This window comes from Eulemur rufifrons, chromosome 8, assembly GCF_041146395.1.
Source record: "Eulemur rufifrons isolate Redbay chromosome 8, OSU_ERuf_1, whole genome shotgun sequence".
Classification (NCBI taxonomy): domain Eukaryota; kingdom Metazoa; phylum Chordata; class Mammalia; order Primates; family Lemuridae; genus Eulemur; species Eulemur rufifrons.
In genome coordinates, this window is record NC_090990.1 from 6,506,081 (window position 1) to 6,518,238 (window position 12,158).

General features: G+C 43.2%; 1 protein-coding gene across 3 annotated transcripts in view; it reads right to left on the reverse strand.

The window, feature by feature from the left end:
- MTOR (mechanistic target of rapamycin kinase) overlaps positions 1-12,158 on the reverse strand; it is a 131,995-nt gene that overhangs the window by 8,884 nt on the left and 110,953 nt on the right. For all 3 annotated transcript variants that reach the window (XM_069479347.1, XM_069479345.1, XM_069479346.1), the window contains 7 exons: positions 11,912-12,047; positions 10,849-10,996; positions 10,119-10,241; positions 7,580-7,662; positions 6,273-6,345; positions 5,685-5,759; positions 5,194-5,329 (listed from right to left, as the gene is read on the reverse strand). In XM_069479347.1, coding sequence (XP_069335448.1) covers positions 5,194-5,329; positions 5,685-5,759; positions 6,273-6,345; positions 7,580-7,662; positions 10,119-10,241; positions 10,849-10,996; positions 11,912-12,047 — 774 coding nt within the window. The remainder of the gene's footprint in view (positions 1-5,193; positions 5,330-5,684; positions 5,760-6,272; positions 6,346-7,579; positions 7,663-10,118; positions 10,242-10,848; positions 10,997-11,911; positions 12,048-12,158) is intronic.

Genomic DNA, 12,158 nt, shown 5'->3' on the forward strand with positions numbered 1-12,158 from the left:
TTAGGATAATGATCTCCAGTTCCATCCAAGTTGCTGCAAATGACATTAATTCATTCCTTTTTATGGCTGAGTAATATTACATGGTGTATGTATACCACATTTTCTTCATTCACTAGTGACTTGATGGACATTTAGGCTGATTCCATATCTTTGCAATTTTAAGTTGTGCTGCCATAAACATTCAAATGCAGGTGTCTTTTATAAAATGACTTCTTTTCCTTTGGGTAGATACCCGGCAGTGGGATTGCTGGATCCGTTATTTATTTCTTTGAGAAATCTCCATACTGTTTTCCATAGAGGTTGTCATTAACTTCCAGTCCCACTAACAGTGTATAAGTGTTCCTTTCTCTCTGTATCCACGCCAGCATCCATTCTTTTTTGACTTTTTAATAATGGCCACTCCGATAGGGGTAAGGTGGTATCTCGTTGTAGTTTTAATTTGTATTTCCCTGATGATTAGTGCTGGTGAATATTTTTTCACGCTTGTTGGCCACTTGTCTTTCTTCTTTTGAAAAACTTCTCTTCATGTCTTTTGCCTACTTTTTGATGGGGTTGTTTTTTTCTTGCTGATTTGTTTGAGTTCTTTCTAGAGCCTAGATATTAGTCCTTTGTCAGATGTTTAGTTTGCAAATATTTTCTCCCATTCTGTAGGTTGTCTATTTACTTTGTTGATTATTTCCTTTGCTGCGCAGCTTTTTAATTTAATCATGACCCACTTATTTATTTTTGTTATTGCTGTATTTGTCTTTGGGGTCTTAAGTCATAAATTCTTTGCCTAGGCCAATGTCCAGAAGAGTTTTTCCTAAGTTTTCTTCTAGAATTTTTACGGTTTCATGCCTTACATTTAAGCCATTTATCCATCTTGAATTAATTTTTGTATATAGTGAGAGGTAGGGGTCCTGTTTCATTCTTCTGCATGTGGCTGTCCAGTTTCCCCAGCACCATTTACTCAATAGGGCTTCCTTTCCCTAGTGTATGCTCTTGCCTGTTTTGTTGAAGATCAGCTGGTTGTAGCTGCATCCCATAGATTTTGAAAGCTTGTGTTGCCTTGTCATTCAGTTCAAGGAATCTTTTGATTCCCATCTTAATTTCATCACTGATCCAAGGATCATTCAGCAGCAGGTTGTTTAATTTCCATGATTTTGTAAGATTTCCATAATTTCCATAATTTGAGTGCTTCTCTTAGAATTGATTTCTAGCTTTATTCCACTGTGGTCTAAGGAGATACATGGTATGATTTCAATTTTTTTGAATTTGCTGAGAATTGTTTTGGGGCCTAAGATATAATCAATCTTGGAAAATGTCCCATGTGCAGATGAGAAGAGTGTATACTCGGCAGTTTCTGGGTGGAATGTTCTGTAAACGTCTGTTAGGTCCATTTGTTCTAGAGTCCCGTTTAAGTCCAGTGATTGTTTATTCATGTTCTGCTTTGATGCTTTGATGATCTGTCCATGTCTTTCAGTGGGGTGGTGAAGTCCCCAGCAATTAAGATGCTGCTGTTTACTTCCTTGCTTAGATCTAGTAGAATCTGCTTTATGAATCTGGCAGCTCCTGCGTTAGGTGTGTGTATATACTAGGATTGTTATCTCTTGTTGAATTGCTCCCTTTACTATTACATAATGCTTTACTATTACATAATGACCATCTTTGTTCCTTTTTTTTTTTTACCATTATTGATTTAAAGTTTATTTTATCTGATATGAGAAAGGCTACACCTGCTTGCTTTTGGTTTCTATTTGCGTAGAATATTTTTTTCCATCCCTTTACCTTGAGTCTGTGCAAGTGCTTGTGGTTTAGATGTGTTTCTTGGAGACAGCAAAGACTCAGGGTGTGTTTTTTTTTATCCAGCCAGACAGGCTGTGTCTTTCAAGTGGGACATTCAGACTGTTCACGTTCAGTGTTAGTACTGACATGTAGGATGCTGTTTTATTCATCATGTTGGATGATACCTTATTGTTCTGTTTTCCCTCTTATGCTATTGTTTTGTAAGAGCTGTGGGCTTTAACTTTTGGGGGTTTTTACACTGGTGGGCATCTATTGTGCTGTTCCATGTATAATGCATTTTTGAGCATTTCCATTTTTAAGCACTGATAAGAAGGAAAACAGAACAATATAGGGGCAGGTCTAGTAGTGACAACTTCCCTTAGTGTTTGCTTGTCTGGAAAAGTCTTTATTTCTCCATCATTTATAAAACTTAGTTTTGTAGGACAAAATTCTTGGCTGGCAGTTGTGTTTAGGAAGACTAAGACTAGGGCCCCAATCCCTTTTGGCTTATAAGGCCTACACTGAGAAGTCTGCTATTGGCCTGAGGGGTTTTTCTGTGTGGGCTAGTTGTTGCTTTCACCTTGCAGCATGTAGAATTTTCTCTTTCATTTTGACTTTGGCCAGGTTGATGACTGTGTGTCTTGGACATGTCCTATTTGCTAGGAATCTTTCCAGTGTTTGATGACCACCTTGTATCTGGATATCTGAATCTCTGGCCATACCAGGGATGTTCTCCTCAATAATTCCCTTGAATAGGGTTTCCATACTTTTTGCTTTTTCTTCTTCTCCCTCTCCAGGATACCTGTTGGCTTGTTTCACACAGTCCCATATTTCTCTGAATGATTGTTCATTCTTCATTTTTTTCCCCTGCATCTTTGACTGGGTTAGTTTGAAAGCCTTTCCTTCAAGCTCTGAGATTTGTTCTTCTGCTTGGTCTAGCCTGCTGTTGAAACTTTTTGCTGTACTTTGGAATTCCCTAAATGACTCTTTCATGTCTTTAAGTTCTGTTATATCCTCTCCTATGTTGTCCATCTCTTTAGCAAGTTTTTCACATTATTCATTCATGTCCTAAAGTATTTTTTTTGGCTTATGTTGGTTTTCAACTTTCTCTTCAGTGCCATTCATCTTATTTGCCATCCATATTCTGAATTCCATTTCTGACATTTTGACAATTTCCTTTGATTGGAGGCTGTTGCTGTGATCTATTGTGATACACTGGGGTGTTGAATTAGCTTATTTTTTCATGTTACCAGAATTCTTTTGCTGGTTTCTTCTCATCTGAAACCTCTTCTCTAAGCACAGGGCTGTTAGGTCTGTGGCGCACATGTTCTTTGCTGGGAACTCTCCTGCTTAGCGAGAAGGAGAGGTTTCTAGATAGTGCTTTTACGTCCAACTTCAGAGGATTGACCCAGTGGGACAGGGGCGGATATACTGAGAGCCATGAAGGCAGCTGTTATCCTGTATTGTCCTGTTCCCCTGCGGTTGTCATAGTCCATGCTGGAGTCCGGTGCTGGAGGCTATTCGTTTGGACTGACAGGTTGGTCCCCAGGCTGCTACTGGAAGCTCTAACAGTAGGGGGCTGGGTGAGTCTTTCTCCAAGGAGGCAGGTGGTATAACCTTGGCTGGCACGTGGGTGGGTTGCAGGATCTTGGCAGGTGCCTGGATGTGTTAGGGGACTGCAGCTGGTGGCAGGGTGGGTTGCAGGGCCTTGGCAGGTGCCTGGGTGTTATGGGACCTTGTCCAGTGCCTGGGTGGGTCACAGGACCTTGGCGGGTGCCTGGGTGCATCACGGGACCTTGGCAGACACCTGGGCGGGTCATGGGACCTTGGTGGATGCCTGGGTGCATCCAAAGATTGCAGCCAGTGGCAGGGTGAGTTGCAGGACTTTCGCGGGTGCCTGTGAGGGTCACAGGACCTTGGTGGGCACCTGTGCAGGGCGCAGGACCTTGGCGGGAGCCTGGATGGGTCAGAGGGCTTTGCCTGCACCTAGCCAGCTCGCAGGACCGTGGCAGTGGTTGGGTGGCTTGTTGAGCCACAGCAGCTGGGCCACTTGTCGCTGGCAGGGCCAGGAAGACACCCGGCACCTTGCAGGGAGTCATGGTGGCTGGTGCTCTCCCTCCACGCTGGTCTGACTGGCATCTGCTGCAGTGTTACTCAGGTGGTGGTGGCAGTGCTATTGAGATGGCAAGATGGTGACAGGAGATGCTGAGGCCCAGTGGGCACCTGCTCTGTTTGGATCTCTGGGAGGTGGCCAGTAGCGTGGGTTGCAAGGGGAGCCTGGCACCCAGTCATAGAGTGTGCATGAGAGCGCCTACCCTCCATGGCCTGGTAAGGGTAACGGGGAGGCGGCTGCAGTGGAGCCGACCCCTCTGCAGACTGGGCACTCTGGGGCTGAGAGTACAAAATGGTGTCTGTTGCAGCGACCTGGGATCAGAAGCTGGCAGGACCCCGCGGACTGTGCCCGCTCACCAGTGCAATGCTGCTGCAGCCTCCAAGCAGCTTCCTGATCAGTTCAGCCTGTTGTGGTGGGGGAGCCCCTCGCAGCTCAGGTTGCAGTGTCACTAGGGGAGTGTGGAGCTCCAGGGATCTTTCCCCTGATACTTTCCCATGTGTGGACGCTTCCCCCAGGTATCTCCCAATCTTGCCAAGGGCATCGCCCTGCCTTTCTCCCCCAACTTTCGGCATCTCCATTTACTTCTCTGATGATTCACAATGCTCTCTCTGAGAGGGTGAACCTCTAACTGCAACCTTTGATCCTCTTCCTTGAGAGCAGCCTGTTTCTAGTCCACCATGTTGGCCCTCCCCTACTTTTTCTTTTTTTTTTTTTTTTGAGACAGGGTTTTGCTTTGTTGCCCAGGCTAGAGTGCAATGTTGCCATCATAGCTTGCTACAACCTTGAACTCTTGGGCTGAAGTTATCTTCCTGCTTCAGACTCCCCAGTAGCTGGGACTACAGGCAAGTGCCACCATGCCTGGCTAAGTTTTTTAACTTTTATAGAGACGGGGTGTCTCAGTATGTTGTCCAAGCTGGTCTTGAACTCCTGGCCTCAAGTGATCCTCCCACCTTGGCGTCCCAAAGTGCTGGTATTAATGGTGTGAGCCATCACACTTGGACTGTTTGCTTTTCTTATTAAAATTCCAGCTTACAAATCTTTTATGAACAAAAAAACAGTAGGATACTTGGTTGATCCTGGAAAATATTTTAATTAATCATCTACATTGATAATGGGGTTTTCTGTTCTAGCAACACAAATATTTGAAATTCTTTTCTAGCCAGCAGAGCTCCTTTGTGAAAATGTAAGGCAACAGCTTGGTAATATACCTCAGGCTCCAGGCCAAAAGGGGAATTGGTTAGTAAAATGTAATGTGTGGAATATTCCTAATTTGGGAGGGTGCCAACTGCAACTCCCACGCACTTGATAATACTCACTGTCCATCAGCCTCCAGTTCAGCAAGGGGTCATAGACGAAGGCTTCCAGCACAGCCATGACACTGTCCTTGTGTTCCCGAAGCACTTCCATCACCGTGTGGCACGTGATTCTGTAGTTGCCATCCAGGCCGGTCACCTGGAAAAGGGATATAGCTACTTACCACAGGAGTTACTGACTCTAGACCCAAAAGCAAGTTGAGAGAGTCTGTTACCTTCACTCGGGAAGCAGACACAGGCCATACTGATGGGGACTGTCTGGGGAGAAGGAGTCAGGGCAGGACTGCGATACAGAGGGAACCAGGTCTGAGGGGAAGTGGTAAGACTTTCAAAGGCATCATTTCTAACACAATGGGAAACAACAAGAAACTGCTACAGAAATCACTCGGGCATTCTGGGGAATGGATGAGCTCTAACAAGCAAGTCTGTCCTTAGAGAAGGCAGTAACTGCATCGGCCCCATTTCAAAGCAGCTCGTTCCCTATGCCCACTCACCTCCATAGCATTGGTCAACATTCTTGTTAGTCTAAATGGAATCTTCTCTGGAAACTTCTCTCTGGTCATAGCAACCTACAGGGTTATAAACAGAAAAAAACCAAATCCACAGTTAAATTGTTTGCTTTAGCTAAAGCCAGGTGAAGGCAGGTAGGTGGCTTTCCATTGTATCATCTGCATCGATTTTAATTATAGCACAGAAATGAAGTAGCTTTAGGTTAGTGAGGGGACTTGTCACAGGGATTTAAAACACAACTAACCCCCCTCCCCCCCAAAAAAAACAACAGAAAAGAGAAAAAAGAAAAAGGACAAACTTGCAAATGTGCATCATGCCCAGGCAGCGTGGAGGATGGGGGACTCCTCCACTCAGCCAGAGTGTGTACCAGCAGCGCTTGCCCCAAGGAAGCTTAGAGCCCAGCTAGGAGCATGGACTTCATTTCTTAGGCCGACTTACTGGTGCCCTGGCAGGAAAGGCAGGGGTGAGGGTAAGGCATTTTGGGCGTAAGTTTGTCCACACTGTCAGAGGAGGGTGAAAAGTGATCACCCGGGAAAACAAGCTTTACATGGTGTTCGGGAACACGTGCTTACCTCAAAGCAGTCCCCAAAGTCAATGTGCAGGATCTTCCCACTCAGTCGGTCCAACATCAGGTTGGATGGGTGTCTTTGAGAAACAGAAGAGAGATCAGGGAGGGATCATCAGAGTGGCACCGATGAATAAATCAACAAGTACGTGAGAGCAAAGGCCAGGGGTTGGGAAATGACAGCCCTCAGGCCAAATCCAGCCCCCCCTCTGCCTTTGTAGGTCAAGTTCTATTGGAACACAGCCATGCTCACTTGTTTATGTTTCAAGCTGCTTTGTGCTACAACAGCAGAGTTGAGTAGTTGTGACAGAGACTGTATGACCAACCAAACCTGAAATATTTATTATCTGGCCCTTTACAGAAAACCTTTGCTGGCTTCTGCTGAAATAAGGATTTACCTGTGTGAGTCACAGGTTGCCTCACTGGACCAAGATAATTTGCTTTCCTGAGCAAATTCCTTTGGTTACATGACAAATTTAGTTTCTGGCAGTGCCGCCATCTCAAAGTGCTACAGCTGTTACAATTACTAAGCAGCTCCCACAGGGTTTCATTTCCTTGAGCCCCTAAGTCAGTCTAGGTGGAATCATTTGGCTTTTGTCAACAAGCATTCTGCCAGTTTTTTCTACTAAACATTTATTATCTTTGTGGGGTAACATTATTTTTACTCTCAAATAACTGGATGAGATGATCTCAGAAGAAAAACAGTAGACACCAGACAACCCGTTTTCTTTACATTCTTGTGAGTCCATTGCTGAACATTCCTGAATTACTTTTTCAGGCAGTATGTTTGGATAAAACTGATTATGCAAAAACATCAGAAGGATCTACTTTGGTTAGTTGTGATTACAGAAATAGAATTATTTATCTTAGCATAGTGGTGACTGCTAAATGGTTATTGAATCAATAAAACCAATCCAATTTAATATGATTTTTAATACATTAAGGCAACCTAAGAAGAAATATCCGTAAACTATTTTTATTTTTATTTTTTTTTGAGACATGGTCTTGCTGTTTTGCCCAGGCTGGCCCTGGGCTCAGGGCATCTTCCAACCTCAGACCCTCAAGTAGCTGGGAGGCAGGTTTGCACCACAGCACCCAGCTTGAACTATGGTTTTTCTTTTCTCTAGTTTTATGTGTTGTTCTGATGGCATAATGATATACGAGACTAAGGCTGTTGCAAAAGAAACCTTAAGTACAAAGTACAAATATTTATTTACCAAATGGTTACATATCTCACTGGAAAACCAAATCAAATCATTCAAGAAAACTATAATGGAGAAAGAATCCTGAAGGAAACAAATTAAATTCACTCACCTATCTCCTAGGCCCAAAATATACCCAACCATTGACATGACCGCTAAAGAGCGTGTATAATTGGTTCTTCGGTCAAACCACACCTAGAACACAGGAGCACACATGAACATAGGATCTGGAAACTAATTAGTTTCAACATAAAATTATACTTCAATCAGTTGCTTTCTTATATTCCATCAATAATCACTTAGAATGTACAATCTTATAAAGATCTCATTCACAATTATAATAATAACAACGAATTATACCTTGGAATAAACTTACTCAGAAATGTGTAGCATTTAGACAAATAGATAAACTTTTCATAGGAATATACAGACCTGAGTAAATGAAAATATTAATATCCACTTAAGATTGTAAGGATGTAGTATCCTTATGAAAAAAATATATGAAGATAACCATTGAGAAGGGTATTAATAGTATGGTACTTAGGGATAAACAGGCAGAAAGAGCAATGAAATAGAACAGAAGCCCTAGAAAGAAATCCAAGGGTATATAAGAATTTAGTGTAGGCCGGGCGCGGTGGCTCACGCCTGTAATCCTAGCACTCTGGGAGGCTGAGGCGGGTGAATCGCTCAAGGTCAGGAGTTCGAGACCAGCCCGAGCAAAAGTGAGACCCCATCTCTACTAAAAATAGAAAGAAATTAACTGGCCAACTAAAATATATATAGAAAAAATTAGCCGGGCATGGTGGCGCATGCCTGTAGTCCCAGCTACTCGGGAGGCTGAGGCAGGAGGATCGCTTAAGCCCAGGAGTTTGAGGTTGCTGTGAGCTAGGCTGACGCCACGGCACTCACTCTAGCCTGGGCATCAAAGCAAGACTCTGTCTCAAAAAAAAAAAAAAAAAAAGAAAAGAATTTAGTGTACAATAAAAATGAAATATTTTAAATAGCAGGGAAGTGATAGATTATTTAACAAACAGTATGGTGGTGGCTAATCATCTTTAATAAAGTTATGCCTTAATTTTAAAATAAATTCCAAATTGGGTTAAGATTTTTTATTTTTTTAGAGACAGGGTCTTGCTGTGTTACCCAGGCTGGAGTGCAGTGGCTATTCACAGATGTGATCTTAATATATCATAGCCTGGAACTCCTGGGCTAAGTGATCCTCCCACCTCAGCCTCCCAAGTAGTTGGGACCACAGGTGCGTGCCACCGTGCCCGGCTTGGGTTGGGATTTATTTATTTTATTTTTATTTTTTTTTAAGACACAGTCTCACTCTATCACCCTGGCTAGAGTGCACTGGTGTCAGTGTAACTCACTGCAACCTCAAACTCCTGACCTCAAGCGATCCTCCCGCCTCGGCCTCCCAAATTGCTAGGATTATAGGTGTTAGCCACTGTGCCTGGCCCCTTGGGTTGAGATTTAAATGTAAAAGGAAAAATCTTATAGTTAGTATAACAAAATATAGGTAAAAAGATATGTAATCTTAAGGTGGAGAGGGCCTTTCCAAATGTAAAGCCAAAGAAAGAAACTATAAAGAAAAGATTAAAAATCTGGTAACTTCTAACATTTAAAAATGCCTGTACAGGACCAGAGCAGTGGCCGACGCCTATAATGCCAGCTCTTCAGGGGGCCAAGATGGGAGGATCGCTTGAGGCCAGAAGTTTGAGACCAGCCTGGGTAAAATAGCAAGATCCCATCTCTACAAAAAAATTAAAAAATTAGCCAGGTGTGGAGGCATAGGCCTGTAGTCCCAACTATTTGGCAGGCTGAGGTGTGAGGATCACTTGAGCCCAGGAGTTCTGGGTTACATACAGTGAGCAGTTACCCATTGTACTCTAGCCTGGGTGACAAAGCAAGACCCTGTTTTTAAAAAAATAAAAAATAAAAGCCCATACAGTTGTCCCCTGGTATCCTTGGGGGATTGGGTCCAGGACCCCTTAGATACCAAAATCTGTGTCTGTGATGTTCTTTAGAACAAAGAGGAACAATTTAAAAAAAAAATCTTTGATGCTCAAGTCCCTTATATGAAATGGCATAGTATTTGCATATAACCAAGCACAACCTGGTTGTCATCTCTAGAATATGTGTAATACCTAATACAGTGTAAATGCTCTGTAAATAGTTGTTATACCGTACTGTCTTAATAATTTACATTATTTCTCATTGTATTGTTATTTAAAAAAAATATTTTCCATCTGTGGCTGATTGAAACCATGGATACAGACCTTGCAGCTATGAAGGGCTGACTGTATATCAAAAATAAAAAAATGCAAAAACTCCAAACCAATAAACATGCAAAATTAAAAAATCAAATAAACAGGAAATTTGTATATGAAAAAGACTTAACTATCTTATATAAAGAGCTTATATAAAGAGCTCTTATATAAAGAGCTCAGGAGAAATGTTAAACCACTTAGTCTAAATCTAACTTGCCTGGCTCACCCATTTAATTTTTGTTAAAGGTTGTACACAATCCACAGCTATCACAACAAAGAGGAATCCATCACGTGTGCGTGAACAAATGGGGAAGCAATCCTGTCAAGCGTGGGTGTGCAACGGGGGAGTGGGGTCCCTCAAGAGCCTGGTGGCCGTACCTCTGAGCTGGGGCTTTTCAGCCACAGCAGCTTGGCCAGGTCGTCCCCAGCTGTGTTATTGACGGCATGCTCAAACACCTCCACCTTCTGCATCAAAGTCAGGTGGTCATAGTCTGGAGCCATCTGCATCAGAACATAACCTTTCAGTAAGAGAACAGCTTAAGACAAGCAATTTAAATACAGGAAGAAACAGGTGTGGGGTCCAGGTAGCACTGAATTCTAATTTCACCACCACGGCCAAAAGGAGAAGGGAGATCAGAACTGCAAAAGGGAAGATGCAGTGACCACACTAACCTGATGACCACAGAAACTCCCAGGGCATAAGAGGTAAGCACTAGGCCTCACCTCAGTAGAACCCTTCTGTGCAGATGAGAGTTCTGGAGGTTTCTTCTTTCTTGTTACTTATACATTTACTAAACATAATTTCTCCATAGGGCCTGTGCTTTGTAAGCATTAGTTAAATATGTGTTGCCTGACATTTATCTGTCCAACCTCCCCTAGGATGATGAAAAATTAATTTCTTGGCTTTAGGGTCCTTTGGTTTCTCAGAAGGTTATCTTCTTTAGGACTGAATTCATTAAACCTCTTCAAAGCTAATTCCCTCAAATAAATTTTTTCAGTGATAAACACACAGAGAAGAACTAGAAAAGCAGCTCTGTGCAGATTCCGACTTGTGAGTTTTGCCTCCAAGACACTGAAGGGGTGTTAGTCTGGCAGCCTCGTCACATACCCGCAACATGATGCGATGCTCAATGTTAAGGAGGATCTTCTTTTTCTCCCTGTAGTCCCGGATAAGGGCGTGCAGCGTGTCACAGTGGGGGACCCAGCCGATGAGGCCTGAGTTGGTCGACAAAGGGATGACGGCGTATCTCTGGATGCTGGTGCCCGCAGGAAAGGAGGGTTAGGAAAGAGAGTAGACTTTGGATCAGCTCAGGATACATGCAGCCTATTTTTACGAGCCCTCTGCAGCAGGCCATTGTGAGGGGTGTAGTGAGGGACTCTTTGTGAAGAGTAAAGCATCTCAGAAAGTGCACTGATGGTATGAAACCAACACTGGTCTTCTCAACTTGCCTAACACACTCAAGGCTTTGGGGGAACAATCAAGTGACTATTTCTGAGGACAAAATAACCTCTTAACTTAATATTCATGGCTTTTTTTCATTTTGGAGACAGAGTCTCAATCTGTTGCCCCAGCTAGAGTGCAGTGGTGTCATCATAGTTCACTGCAACCTCAAACTCCTAGGCTCAAGTGATCCTCCTGCCTCAGCCTCCCGAGTAGCTGGAACTACAGGCATGAGCGATGATGTCTGGCTAATTTTTTCTTTTTAATAGCGACGGGGTCTTGCTCTCGTTCAGGTTGGTCTCGAATTCCTGAGCTCAAGTGATCCTCCCACTTCAGCCTCCCAGAGTGCTAGGATTATAGGTGTGAGCCACCATGCCTGGCCTATATTGATGGTTTTAACAGGAAGAGGAGGCAACAGAGTACTAAGGATGGGAAAGGTTTGGCTGGGCTTTAATCCCATAAGAGGTAAAACATATCAAACTCGTAGAACCTCTAGTCTAATTGCCACAAATTGTTCCATTCTGGATTTTGGAGGTTGCTGAAGGCATTTCCCAACGAGAATACCCTAAAAATTCTGGAGAATTTTTCTTTTTGTGTTTGACATCTCGGCTATGGATAACTTCCTGCCAGGTACATAATTTTATAATTTATTTCATTAAGACACCTAGGTTTCATTAAGAGAAACTAGAAGACTTCTTAAATCTTTGCCATTTTAGAGCATTCTGAGTACCTGAGGTTTTTCCGAAGAGATGTTGGATCATTGGCCAGAAGGGTGTTAACCAGGCCAAAGAGCTGCATCACCCGCTCGTCCTGTCTCAGATCCTCATGGCCTTTCAGGAGGAAAACAAACTCATGCCCGTTGCTGCCTGTAAGGAACAGGGGAAGCAGTGAGTGCAGATCAGAGGTTCTCCAACCCTTTAGTTGGGACCACCACTGTATTCAAAAGCTCCATACAGACTACATGTACCTTACGAAAT